This window comes from Leptonotus elevatus, chromosome 11 (assembly GCF_054856555.1).
Source record: "Leptonotus elevatus isolate MCC_2025b chromosome 11, RoL_Lele_1.0, whole genome shotgun sequence".
Classification (NCBI taxonomy): domain Eukaryota; kingdom Metazoa; phylum Chordata; class Actinopteri; order Syngnathiformes; family Syngnathidae; genus Leptonotus; species Leptonotus elevatus.
In genome coordinates, this window is record NC_141249.1 from 19,983,849 (window position 1) to 19,997,748 (window position 13,900).

The following is a 13,900-nucleotide window of genomic DNA, read 5'->3' on the forward strand; positions in this document are numbered from 1 at the left end:
TGAACTGTACATGGGCAATGATTCATTCGTGTACCACTAGGAGCCAAACATTTAAAATGTGAAAATTATTGATTTAGAATGTTGTTGATTATTGATATTGGTCCATGTAGAGTAAATTGCAATAGTAAGCCTAAACCTAAATTTTTTTTTAAAAAAGTTTTAAAATAAACAGTTCTTAAAGTTAAATACAACTGAATTGCACTTAAGCAGCAATTCCTTTCACGTACTACTGGAAACTTGGAACCCATGTAACACTAGAAGGAAATCACTAATCTAGTATAGCAATAATACATTTTTGAATCTTTTTGATCATTGACACTGCTAAAGTTCTGAGTGTATTATTGACATGACGATCTGAAATGTTCTACTACCTTGTTTCGAATATGCGCCGGCGTTCCGATGGGGAAGCCCAGTCGCAGAACCATGCAGGGGGTCTTGGAGATCAGTCGGACCAGATAGAAGGAGGTTGGTGGTTGCTCCAGGGAACTGCGGACACACAATGTGGACCTCACACATGTTGACAAAACAACTACACATGATGTTTAAATCCTCCTGGCGAGTTAGAATGGTTCTTTATCCTCGTCAAAGGACTATTATTAAGTTGGGGCTTTGAATAATCTGTAAATGGGGCTTTGATTGATTAATTTGGCAATTATTTTTTCGATTAATTGATGAATCGGAAACCCCCCCGAATAATTTCCTCAACCAGCTCAATGATAATGATGTCCCCATTGTCGTCACCTGTATATGAGCTTGACGTAGGAGTAGCCCTCGACCAGCACGAAGCTGCTCCAGTCCCTCAGCAGCGAAGTGAGCGCAGAATGGGAGATGCGACACTGGATGGTGCTGTAGCGGCCGTTGTTGCCCGCCGTGTGCAGGTGCTTGGGTACCGGCCTGCATACACACAAACAGATACATTTATATGCAACCAAAGACACATTTCCACACAACCAAACACACAAAGACTGTGTTGTGTGCGACTCACATGTCGTGTTCCAGGATGATGGTGATGCGGTGCATGTGCAGCCACCTCTGCCAGAAATTGGCATCCATGGAGAGGATGGGCTTCCAGTAGGAGGCGAACTGTGACTGCGAAGAATCTTTGGAGCCACCATGTTGCAGGGACAGAACCTGCACCACCGCAAAACCACATCATGTCATGCCCTGCTTATGTCACCTGTCAATCAACCATCATGTGTTTGGACCACAGGTATACAAGTGATATTGGGATTTTGTGTTCAACGTAGGGCTGCAATGATTTAAAAAAAAAATGTAATCACGTATTTGCCATATACATTCACGAGCTGCCGATGGCTGCAACTAATGTTGGATAAGAATTCACTGGGCCAGGCCCCACCTTTTTAATTAATCATGCATACTCAAAGTCACACATACTACTGTAGAGTATGAGGATGGCAACCCCAAGTGGACAGAAATAATGCAGGCACCTCGCATGTACATGTGACTGAGTTTAATCATGCAAAATACATTTGTATCCAATTCAATAAATCGACAGTATAATCATTGAGGTGCAACAAATCGATTAATGGACAACTAAGCGATTAACAAATTCATTGACTATTTGGACAATTACTTGTTTAGATTTAAAAAAAATTAATCTTAACTCATTTGCTCCCAAAAACGTATAAATACGTTAAAAATATTTTATATACGTATTTATACGTTTTTACAACTAGAACATCTGAAATTAATCATAAGCGCTTTAAAAGGTGACAGGTGTGTGCTGACTCCCATTTAAGATGGTTGACCGTGATTGGTTCATTGTGAACACAGCTACATCCCTATTTACAAGAGTGTGAACACATATGCAACCACATTATTTATTTTATTTTTAATTGAGTTATAGATTAAAGGCCACATTAACTCATTTGTTCCCAAAAACGTATAAATACTTTATATTTTAAATGTTTTAAAGACGTATTTATAAGTTTTGTTTTTTAAATTATGCTAGAGCATACAGAAGGCTTTGATGCACCCTCTGAACTGCAGAGAACGGGTGAAGCAATGGTAGTAATTATAAGCCAGCAGGTGGCAGCAAAGTAGAAGAGATCAACCAGGGCTGTGTTGAAAACAAGCTCATTTCCCAAAAGTTCTTGACAGATTTGTGAATAATGATGAAACTTAACTATATTCTAATGCTAATTCCTGCAAAATGGAAACAGATAGAAATATACTTTTTTTCCTGATGAAAGAAGAGACTCTAATCTTTCTTACGGTAGGTTCCATGTTTTTAAAGCAATAGAACACAATATTCTGTGGGCCTCGCAAAATCAGTCAAAATCCAGTAAAACAGCGAGTGAAGGGGGTTGCTTCAGTGAATTTGAAATTAAATCATTTGTATCCAATCATTCCATTAATCGACTATTAATCGACGCCGTAATTAATAGAAAAATCGATTAAGAAAATATTTGACAGCTGCAGCCTTAAATAAAAGCAAATGCTGCTATCAATCAAACACAAATCATCTAATTATCTGAATGTTTGAAGCCACAGTGGAAATGGCCAAGTTTTTTCTGAAAGGGTCAGACAAATATATGCTGTTGTGCTATTGTGCCAACTTTCTGGAAGGACAGCGTGAAGGTGGCTTCTATTGTTGTTGTGCTTACCGGTGTGGTGGATCCAGGCGGGATGTAGAAGAGCGGAACTCCATTTTTGGTGCTCTCAGGGATGGTGTAGTTCTCCGGAACGGAGTTGAAAGATTGCAGGTGTACCAGCATCTGATCCGTCTGGTTGATGCTGAAAGGCAGCCAGCTCTTAATTATTCCATGTCAATGTCAGTTGGCCGTTTGTGCGGTACCTCTGCAGAGTGTTCCAGAAGCGGCGGATGACCGAGGTGCGGTAGGGGCTGGTGATGGGCTTCCTCTGCGTGCAGCTGATGTCGTGCAGGATGTCGTAGCTGCCCTCCATGGTCACCTCCACCCGGGTGGTCCGCTTGCTGGGGTCCAGTGGCCACGAGGCGGACGCCACGTACTCGATGTGCATGTTGTGCTTCCACAGCAGCACCAGCTTCACCTCCAGTTGGCTGCCACCTGAAAGCAAGCAAGACGCACAAGTTATAATGAGTTGTAAACTACCAAAAGAAAGATTAGAGTCTCTTCTTTCATCAAGAAAAAAAGTATATTTCTATGTTTATGTTTTCAGCAATTAGCATTAGAATATAGCTAAGTTTTATCATTATCATTATTATTATTATCATTATTCATAAATCTGTTGAGAACTGTGAATAAAAACTTTTTTTCAACATGGCCCTAGTTGATCTCTTTTGCTCTGCTGCCACCTGCTGGCCGTTTGTGTAATAACTACCATTTCTTCAACCGTTCTTTGCATCAGAGGTTGCATCAAAGCCTTCTGTATGCTCTAGCATTAAAAAAAACATTTAAAAAAAAAGTATAAATATGTCTTTGGGACACTTAAAACATTTAAAATAGAACGTATTTATAAGTTTTGGGAACAAATGAGTTAAGAGTGGGGGGGGAGTCTTAATTTAAAATAAAAAAGTCACTGTTATGAGGAAAAAATGAAATTTTAGAAGAAAAAAAAATATATAAATATAACTGTCATAACTGTGAGATAAAAGTCATAATTTTGTAAGAACAAAAAGATTCAATTTTATAAGAATAAAAAAATATAGTTAAGTTGTAATGAGAAAGTCATGGCCTTAAAAGGAAAAAATAATAATCTTGAGGAAAAAAGCTATACTTTTATGACAGAGAAATTTAAATATTATGAAAAAACAATTACAATATTCTAAGAAAAAAAATCGTACATTTTATGAGGGAAAAAAGTCATAATATGAGAAAAAAGAAAAATAAAGAAAAAATCCCCCCCCACAAAAAAGTACATTTTATAGGAATAAAAAAGTAATTCCCCCCCAAAAATACAAGTTGCAATGAGTAAAAAACTGTAATCTTATAAGGATAAAATCATACTCTCATGAGAAAAAGTCATAATCTCATCTCATGAGGTGAAAAAAAACGTAATCTTATGAGAAAAGGACTTTCTCGTGCAACCTTTGGTGAGGCTGATCTCCCGGATGGTGTAGCCCTCCCTGAGCCTGACAGACACCACGCTGATTAGATAAGCGTGCACGTCCTTCTCCGTGTGCTTCTTCCTGCGCATCACCAGTGCCGGATTACCGCTTGCCGACACCAGGTGCTCGTTGAATAGCTTGTGCTGGGACACTGCAAAACATCAAACATCCAGAATGTCACAGCAACAACAAAAGCCAGAACCTTTCATGAAAATAAAAGGTCATGTTACCAGAAAATGATGGTAATTTTGTGACAATTTTTTCATGCAATTTTACAAGAAAAACTCATACCCTTCTGAGAAATAAGTCAATCTTATGAGAAAATGTAATCATTTCATAATGTAGAATCTTAAAAATAAACAATTTATAAAAAAATATCTTATTAAAAGAAAGTCTGAATCTGATGGAGAATCAGTGCACATTACAAGAATAAGGTTGTATGCTTGAAGAAAAAAAACAAAGAACTTATTACAATAAAATATTTAGGGGTGTGAATTGCCTAGTACCTGGCGATTCGATCCATAGGTCACGATTCAATACCGATTAATCCCGATACAAATCTATAAATAGATTATGGCGGGTAAAAAATCTCAAATTTAGAAAATACTACTCAGTAAACTTGTACTTGTACACTCTAAGATTTGTATGACAATGTATTTATCTGAAACTTCAGGCTTCTAACTTTGAGCCACTGTATTTAACAAACAGGTTGCAATCTGTTTCATGCTTGAACAACATTGAAATAAAACATTAAGGCTTAATGTTCCATTAATATAACATTCTTCCATGCTTAGGGTGTGAACCCTAACCCTGAGTAAGACGTTTTGTTGATTAACTATATATATCATAATCTTACAAATTAAAATTTTGAAGAAAATATGTAGACTTACAAGCAGAATTTCCTAATTTAAAAAGTCGTAAAATGTTTGCCTTTTTTTTTTTTTTACGAGAAATTAAATAGTAATGTTATTAGAAAAGTTGTAATTTTGCAAGATTTTTTAAAAACTTTTTTGTCATGAGAAAAAGTTTAACATTTAAAAAAGTTGGACTTTTTTGACAAAAGTCAACAAGAAAAGTTGTAATATTACAGGAAAATGCGACACCTTACAAGAAAAAAAGTTGCAATTTTAAAAAAAAGTGCAAAATCATACTTCTAAAAAGGAAATAGTTTTTTTTTTTAAAGATGTAATATTTCAACTAAGCCATAAAAAAAAGTTAATAGTCAACAAGGAAATACATTTTGAAAAAGTAATTTAAATAAACAATATATTGTGAAAAATATTTCAAGCAGGTATAGAATAGACCACATGTGAGATGAATGGTCTCACCCACCACTTAAGATGTCCGAGTTGATGGCCTCTGGGGTCTTGAGGAAGGAATACGTGAGGAAGGCCTTGTGGTAGGCGTTCATGTCCTGGCTGTCCAGGTCCAGTGACGGACAGTTGGGCAGGTAGGATCCGAAGGTGGCCACAGAGATGAACTTCATCAGTTCCACGTTGGGGATGTAGCCGAAGCTGCAGTCGTACGAGTACGGCCCGCCCACCTAAACGTACGCACGCCCAATAATTCCCATCACTGAGAGACTCTTTTGTGATTAAAGGAATACTTCACTCATTGATCCATTTTCAGCAGTAAAACGTTAATAGTGTGTCCAGAATGAATTTGATAACGACATTATTTTTTGTATACAAATCCTTTAAAAACTTTTTTTCCCCACTTGGTGTCGACTGAAGATGACATCACCTGTGCTGTGGAAACAGATAACGACCAATCATGGCTCACCTGTTTGGTCAGCAAACTGAGCCATGATTGGTCGTTACCTACTTCCTCAGCACAAGTGATGTCATCTTCAGTTGACAGCAAGTGGAAAATTTGGATTTTAAAAGGTATTATTCTTACATGAAAATTAAGAAGTTATCAAGTTCATTCTGGACAAAATATTAACTTTTTACTGCTGAAAATGGCTCAATGAGTCAAGTATCCCTTTAAGGACTACATAAATAAACCTGACTTAATAGTCTGTAGAGGTTGAGGGAGTAGCAGTAGTTGCGCATGTAGTAGATGAGTTTAGTTATGGTTATGAGAGTTGAGTTGAGTAATAACCTGCACAAAGGAGCATGTGATGGTTCCACTCCTCAGCTGGTTGAGCAGCGTTTCACACACGACAACATCGGGGACGCTCATCACGCCGTCCGTAATGATGATGATGCCTGGAACACGCGCGTGTGTTGTGTGGGTTAGGCTCGCGTGACTGACAACAACAAGAAAAGCAGCGAGGGAGGCCAAGATACCGGCACTGGAGTTGGAAGGCAGCAGCTGCAAGGCCAGGATGCCCTGGCGCACCATGCTGACCAGGCCCATGTCTGACGACACCATGGAGACGCTCTGCCTCTTGGGAAGCTGATCTTCCACGCCGTTGCCATGGAGACCACACTCCGCCGAGCACTAAAGGTCAAATACAGTCAAATATGACTTCTTAGTCGTAAATGGATGAGGGGGGGGGGGGGGCGGGGGGGATATACCGTAATGCTTCAAGAAAAAAGTCAGAATCTGGGGGGGGGGCAATCATGAGAAAAATGTATCTTATGGGAAAATTGAAATTTTGGAAAAACATTTGTAATCTTACAAGGAAAAAAGTCCTCATTGTATGAGGGGAAGAATGAGGGAAAACATTTTTTATTTTATGAAAATTAAAGTCCCAATGGTAGAAAAAAAATAAAAGTGTTGAGATTAAAAAAAAAAATGATTTATGAGAAAAATAATTAGGAGAGAAAAAAAGTAGATTGGTGTCTGTTCCCTGTAGTGCTTTTTGTTCATCCACTTTTGGATTTTTTTTCTTCTGCTACTTCCAGTTTTGACGTTTCGTTGTCAATTTTATTTTCTCTGTAATGGTTTTACTCACCAACTAGTGGCTCCCATTGTTTAATAAAAGTCTTGTTTTGTCGCCAACTCTTGGTTGTGTGCCTTGGAGTGTTTGATTTGATAAAAACGTGCTCTAACACTTATGAGGAAAAAAAGTCTGGTAATCTTATAAGGAGAGAAAAGGGCGTAACTGTATGAGGAAAATAAGTTGTACCGTTGTGAGGAAATAAGTCATAATGTGAAAAAAAATCATAGGAAAAAAAGTCTTAATTATACAAGAAGTCATAATCCGATGAAGAAGAAGGAAAAAAATCATAATTTCACAAGAAAAATCTTTCTCTTTCATGAAAAAGAAAAACAGTCATAATGAGGAAAAATTCTAAATTTGCTGAGAAACACAAAGTTTTTTGTTCATATTTCATATTAGGAGAAACGATCTTAAAAAGTGGTAATCTTACACTTTCATGCTGCTGATTGAGCACATGGGCGATGTTGCTCTCCACCGCTTTGAGCTGCTGGTAGATGTGATGCAGAAAGTGGCCCAGGTCCGTTCGCTCCAGTTGACATCCCTGCACCAACACCTGCACGAGACCCACAAGTTGAGCCTACGCAAACGCTTCGGCATCCGGGAAATGAAAAAGACGGAAGACCTGATGGGATGAGAGGCCAAAAATGGAGGAATAGACCAGAATGGTGGTGAAGATTTTGGGCGTGAAGAGCTGCTTGGTACCCGGGACCATGAAAGGTTGAGCGAGACCGGCGAGACATCTGGACAAGGCGTGGAAAACCTCGTCGAAAATCATCTCGCCCGTGCTGTCATCCTGGGAAACCACGCACCTGGGTTAACATGCTAATGCTAATAACTAACGAAATTGAGGGGTGCAATCGTGGTTGAGGGTGCAGTACTAGTAGTAGTTTAGCATGTTGTAGTTGAGGGTTTAGTTGTGGCCTGCACATTTACAGTTTTAAGGCGAGGGGATTAATTGAATTCCCATGCTTGCAGATGGTTCTTCAGTATTAGTCTGAACTGAAATAAAATGGCGGCCGAGCGGCGCGGAACTCACCACGATCCCCGTGGACGGGCTGAGGTCCAGCTCAATGATGAAGCGATACCTGCGTGCCAGGAAGGTGGCGCGAGTGGAGGGCACCAACAGGGCAGGCTGGACAGAGTTGGCACGGGGGGGCAAAGGCAGGTCTCGCTGCCATCCTTTGGGTAAAACGCTCAGCAAGTCCAGCTCATTTGCAGAGTTGAGCTGCAATTGAGCGGATGATCCCGATTGGTCGCTGGATGGTGGGAACGCAAACGACAAGAAAAAGAAACTCACCAGCTCCGGCTTGGACGTGGGCCAAATGACTTGGTTGAGTTTCCCCAGAAACCAGGCCAGACGCACGTTCCTGGAGATGCGGTACTCCTCTTTCATCAGCAGGTAGATGTGCTCGGCATCCTCCACCTGGACTCATCACACGTCGGAAAATCAAATATTCATTTTTTTTTCTATAAGTGAAATAATTTAAGTAAGGTTAAAAAAAATCTCAAACTACTGTTTGACCTTCCTTCTTCTGTACTTCGTACGTAATATAAAGCAATACTAAAAATAAATAGATTTAAAATCAACCCTGAGCGCTCATTAATTGACAAAGGCAATAACAAATGACATTTTCGGTATAACTGTAGTTTAAAAACGTAAGATGCCGTTTTAGTCCGTTTTTTTAAGCATTTTCATTTTTATTTTGCTTGTGACATTTTTTTCAATTTTAGTTCTCATTATTTCATTAGTTTGCATTATCTACAATAACCCTGGTGTGTAGTAGAAGAGGGTGTAGCATGCAGTGCGTAACAGTAACAGGTGTATTTGAGGGCGTCGTTAGTAGTTGCGTGTCACAGCTGTTGAGGATGAAGTAGTGTTGCGATATTTGGTGTAGTAGATGGTTAAGGCAGTTCCCTGCTATCATGTACACTACTACAATTACGTCATAATGACGCAATAACGTGACGTCGACATATTTTCCCGCCTATTTTTGACACGACTGCATTTGGATGTTAATTAATTAATGACAACATGAAGAAGTCTCTCCAACACACTTGTCAACAAACTGAACATCGTGAACTAAAAGCACGGCGGTAGACGTCAGCTGCCGAGCTAATGCGAGGTGGCAGCCTTAAAACACAAGTTTATATTGAAAGTGTCCAAATGAGATGTTTCCAATTTGACTTGCTTGCCTGGTTGATGACTAAACAGGAGCAACAGTGAAATCAAACCAGTGCACCACTTTTCTCCTTGTAACTGCATTTGTTAGGCTCGACTCACCTCAGTATCCTGTCTCTCTGCCATGCCGTGCGTCGCATAAGGACCACGGGGATGTTGGCGGTCGTCAAAAAGATCGATTTGGAACTTGTTTTTGGCCCAAACTGGCTTCTTGTTTGTCATGTACATGGGCAATGGACGCGTCTTCTTCGCCTCCCCTCCACTAATGTGGTGGTTGGATAACTGCTATCAAACTCACGAGCGCCACTGAACGGTGTCAAGTAGAAACTACAATTATATTATATTATATTATATTATATATTAATCACAATATAGATGACATGATTGTATGTGCCATGTCTACAACTATGAGATGAGTGGCTCCTGGTTTAATTCGTAGTGTTTGTGCAACATACAATAATGTCTTGACCAGAAAAAAACCCTGACGACTGAAAAGAAGGTACAATGGTACTACTTTTTTTAATACATAGATTTTGTAGCTGCACTGGTTAAATGGCAAATTGAATCTTCATAATGAAATACAAACGATTAATAGATAAGTATGAAGTGTAAAATATGAAGGAGATGAGCTCATTAAGTGTGAACTAAGATCTCTCTTTTATTAAATTTCTTTGTACAGAAAGGAAAAACAAGCAAAACACCCAATTGATGGCGCTAAAGCCCTACATAGTTTGCAAACGAAAAAGAAGAAGAAAGCTACGTTGACGCTTTGTGATGACGCCGTCACAACGCGCCGTTCGCCCCACGCTGACAGACGCGTCCCTTCGTCGGTGCGTGTTTATCTATCTTCTCTGCTGTTGTATTTGTTTTGAATAAATAACATTAGATAACATGGCAGACAACTCTGATCCAATCAAAGACTTTGAAAAATGGAAAAAGAAATACAACCTGAAAAAAGCTCGCGTAAAGCGTGAACGAATCCCGATGAAGAAGAAGCCGGAGTGGCAGGTCGAGCGAGAGAACATCGCTCGGCTGGTGAGCAGGTACGGCGACATCGACATCAAGGAAGTCATCAAGTTCTCCGACTTCCCAATTTCCAAGAAAACCCTCTTAGGCCTGCAGGGGTGTCAGTACAGGCAGCCCACGGAGATCCAGAAGCAGACGATCGGCTTCGCGCTGCAGGGAAAGGACGTGCTGGGCGCCGCCAAGACCGGATCTGGAAAGACTTTAGCCTTCCTCATTCCAATGCTGGAGTGTCTGTACCGCCAGCAGTGGAGCTCCATGGACGGCCTGGGCGCCCTCATCATCTCACCCACCAGGGAGCTGGCCTACCAGACCTTCGAGGTACTCCGCAAGGTAGGCAGGAACCACGACTTCTCAGCGGGGCTCATCATCGGTGGCAAGGAGCTGAAGGGCGAGTCGGAGAAGATCCATCGCACCAACATCGTCATCTGCACGCCGGGCCGGCTGCTGCAACACATGGACGAGACGGCTGCCTTCCACGCGTCGGATCTTCGCATGCTGGTGCTGGACGAAGCCGACCGTATCCTGGACATGGGCTTCGCCGACACACTCAACGCCATCGTGGAGAACCTCCCCGTCGGCCGGCAGACGCTGCTGTTCTCCGCCACGCAGACCAAGTCGGTCAAAGACCTGGCGCGCCTCAGCCTCAAGGAGCCCGAGTACATGTGGGTCCACGAGAAGGCCAAGTTCAGCACGCCGGCCACGCTGGAGCAGAGCTACGTGGTGTGCGAGCTCCACGACAAGGTCAACATGCTCTTCTCCTTCATCCGAAGTCACTTGAAGAAGAAGATCATGGTGTTCTTTGCCTGCTGCAAGGAGGTGCAGTACTTGTTCCGCATCTTCTGCCGCCTCCGGCCGGGCATCCCCATGCTGGCGCTTCACGGCAAGCAGCAGCAGATGAAACGGGTGGAGGTCTACGACGAATTCCTGCGAAAGAAGAACGCCGTGCTCTTTGCCACGGACATCGCCGCGAGGGGTCTGGACTTCCCCGCCGTCAACTGGGTGCTGCAGTACGACTGCCCCGAGGACGCCGACACCTACATCCACAGAGTGGGCCGCACCGCCAGGTACAAGGAAGGTGGCGAGGCCCTGCTGCTGCTGCTGCCCTCCGAAGAGACGGGTATGATTGCCCAGCTGCGGGAGAAGAAGGTGCCCGTCAACAAGATCCAGGTGGGTCTCTTGGCTCTCTCTTTGTGCGTGTTCGCTTTCTCGTTTCGGCAGAAAACTTTATGATTACTTTTTGTTTAACATTATTATTGCAACCATTAAGGCAGCAGGCAAACACATTTTTTTTAATTTCATCTGCAGCCCCTTTAGGCAGCCAAGTAGAACTCTTGTTTACGCCTTGCTTGGATTTTTACTACAGCTTGCTTAGTGATAAAGTACAAACATACAGAACGTTTACTTCCTGTTTTGATTTCTTCTTGAGCCCATTTAGGTAGCAAACTATAATTCTTCCCGTTTATGATTTTTTTCTGCAATCACATTAGGCAGAAAGTAGAATATTTTTTTTCACTATATATTTCTATTTCTTCTCCATTCCCTTTAGGTAAAAACTATTATTTATTCTTTTTTGGGGATTTGTTCTGCAGAAAACTATAAAATGTTCCATTTACTTTCAGTTTTGATTCTTTCTGTTGCCCATTGAGGCAGCAAAATAGAGAATTACCTAATATACCTTGAGTTTTCATTTTCTTCTGCAACCTATTTAAAGCAGCAAACAACAAAATCGACTGTTCACTGTTTACATTTCCTCTTCAATCCTTTGTGGTAGCAAATTGCAAAATTTCCTTTTTCCCTCTTGTTTTTTTATTCCTTCTGCAGCCCGTTTATGCAGCAAAGTATTTCTTAACTTCTAAACTGAGGTTGCGATTTATTGATTGACCGTCTGCTCGATTGCAGGTGAATCCGAATAAGCTGCAGCATGTTCAGCAGAAGCTGCAGGCCTTCCTGGCTCAGGAGCGGGAGCAGAAGGAGCGCGCCCAGCGTTGCTTCGTCTCCTACCTGCGCTCCGTCTACCTGATGAGGAACAAGGATGTGTTTGACGTCTTTAAACTCCGGCTGCACGACTATGCGCTGTCTTTGGGCCTGGCGGTGGCGCCCCGGGTGCGCTTCCTCAACAAAGCTGAGGCGCAGAGAGCCGAGAAGAAGACTGAGGAAGAGGAGGAATTGAGCAGCTTCAAAGCCCAGCTGAGAGGAGATGTTCCGCGCCGGGAAGAATCTGAAGATGACAGTGACAAGGACGATGATGAAGATGACGACGACGATGACGATGATGATGATGATGATGATGATGATGATGATGGTGGTGGTGATCGGGTCAAAGCGCCCCTCCTGGATGCAGACGACGATGACGACATGAGAGAGTTAGACTTCCTCACACTCAAACGAAAGGATGTCTTCAATACAGAGGAAGAGCCACAAGAACAGGTGGATGACTCCAGCAAGAAGAAGAGCCAAAAGGTGACCAAGTTTAAAGAGGCCAAGAAGATTCTCAAAAGGAACTTCAAAGTCAACACCAAATTGGCTTTCACCGAGGAAGGACAATCCATGCAGGTGTGGCCTCCCGTGCAGCGCTCGGCCGCCAGCCAGGATGCGGCGCAGGAGGAAGGCGAGGAGGACGACGCGTCGGGGATCAACGTGGAGAAGGCCAAGGAGAGGCTGAGGAGGGAGGACCGGGAGTTTGACAAGCTGGAGTACAGCCGCAAGGTGAAAGCCAAACATCGCGAGAAGAGACTAAAGGCCAAAGCGGCCAGGAGGGAGGCCAGCAAGCAGCACGCAGGCAAGTCGGAGGACCACGACGAAGATGAGGAGGAGGAGGAGGAGGACGAGGTGGTGGCGTATCTGGCCGACAACGGCGAGGAAGAGTTTGACCCCAGCACGCTTCCGGACCCTGACAGGCGGCGCGGTGAAGACGAGGATGAAGACCAGCCCGCTAAACGCAGCTACAGCAGCGGTGACGAAGATGAAGCACCGAAGAAGAGGAAGAAGAAGGCAAGGCAGCACCAAGAGGAGGAACACGCAGCGCTGGACACGGGACTGTCGCTGGCCGAGGACGAGGAGCTGGTCCTGCAGCTGCTCTCGGGACAAGCTTGAAGGCAAGAGGAAGGGGTCCATTTTGTTTCCGTTAACCGTTATCATAGTGTCACGTGGAAGACTTGACTCTCATCCAACATTGAAATCTTTGGTATACTGTACATGAATCATATTATTATAACTTGGATATAAAGTTATTCTGTTGTGAAATAATTTTTGGTGTGTGTGTTTTGCTTCACGGTCATAACAACAAATCCCTCCCAGAGATCCTTGAGAAGGTGGTGGTATCCCGCTTTTTTCCCTGCATCAGCCAGACGTAAATTATATTAATGTGACAGATGATATCCAATTTCTTCTTTTGGAAAAAGTGTTTTTTTAAATGACAGGAAACGGAATCCTATCACCTAAGTTAGTCTATCCATTTATTTTCTACCGCTTATCCAGGGTGACTCTTTTTTTACTAAAAAACCCAACAGATTTATGATTATATTTACATGAATAGTGCCTGACGATTTAGTTAATTTCGCTTTCTGTATACTAAATATTTAAAGTTTTTGATTTTTTTTTGTAAAAAAAACAACTATATATATATATATATTTATAGAAAAAAAATACACAATTAATTTAGGGAGGGCCTAATAACATTTTAGGTAGGCTTGAACCCCGTAAAATAGGTTTAACGACGCCATTACCCTGAACGCATCGCGTCACTGATAACCAC

General features: G+C 42.1%; 2 protein-coding genes across 5 annotated transcripts in view; one reads left to right on the plus strand and one right to left on the minus strand.

Moving 5' to 3' along the window:
- Positions 1-9,362, minus strand: part of szt2 (SZT2 subunit of KICSTOR complex) — a 46,889-nt gene extending 37,527 nt beyond the window's left edge. For all 4 annotated transcript variants that reach the window (XM_086089669.1, XM_086089670.1, XM_086089672.1 and 1 more), the window contains exons 1-14: positions 9,223-9,362; positions 8,239-8,364; positions 7,978-8,166; positions 7,564-7,734; positions 7,372-7,494; positions 6,343-6,496; positions 6,155-6,261; positions 5,384-5,594; positions 4,032-4,202; positions 2,819-3,050; positions 2,628-2,757; positions 986-1,131; positions 742-894; positions 372-486 (exon numbers count right to left, since the gene is read on the minus strand). In XM_086089669.1, coding sequence (XP_085945795.1) covers positions 372-486; positions 742-894; positions 986-1,131; positions 2,628-2,757; positions 2,819-3,050; positions 4,032-4,202; positions 5,384-5,594; positions 6,155-6,261; positions 6,343-6,496; positions 7,372-7,494; positions 7,564-7,734; positions 7,978-8,166; positions 8,239-8,364; positions 9,223-9,348 — 2,154 coding nt within the window. In that variant the 5' untranslated portion in view covers positions 9,349-9,362. The remainder of the gene's footprint in view (positions 1-371; positions 487-741; positions 895-985; positions 1,132-2,627; positions 2,758-2,818; positions 3,051-4,031; positions 4,203-5,383; positions 5,595-6,154; positions 6,262-6,342; positions 6,497-7,371; positions 7,495-7,563; positions 7,735-7,977; positions 8,167-8,238; positions 8,365-9,222) is intronic.
- Positions 9,363-9,896: 534 nt separating this feature from the next.
- ddx10 (DEAD (Asp-Glu-Ala-Asp) box polypeptide 10) lies at positions 9,897-13,392 on the plus strand. The gene is made up of 2 exons (XM_086089673.1): positions 9,897-11,313; positions 12,046-13,392. The coding sequence occupies exons 1-2, from the start codon at positions 10,012-10,014 to the stop codon at positions 13,237-13,239; spliced, it is 2,496 nt and encodes an 831-aa protein (XP_085945799.1). The 5' UTR covers positions 9,897-10,011; the 3' UTR covers positions 13,240-13,392.
- Positions 13,393-13,900: the final 508 nt, after the last annotated feature.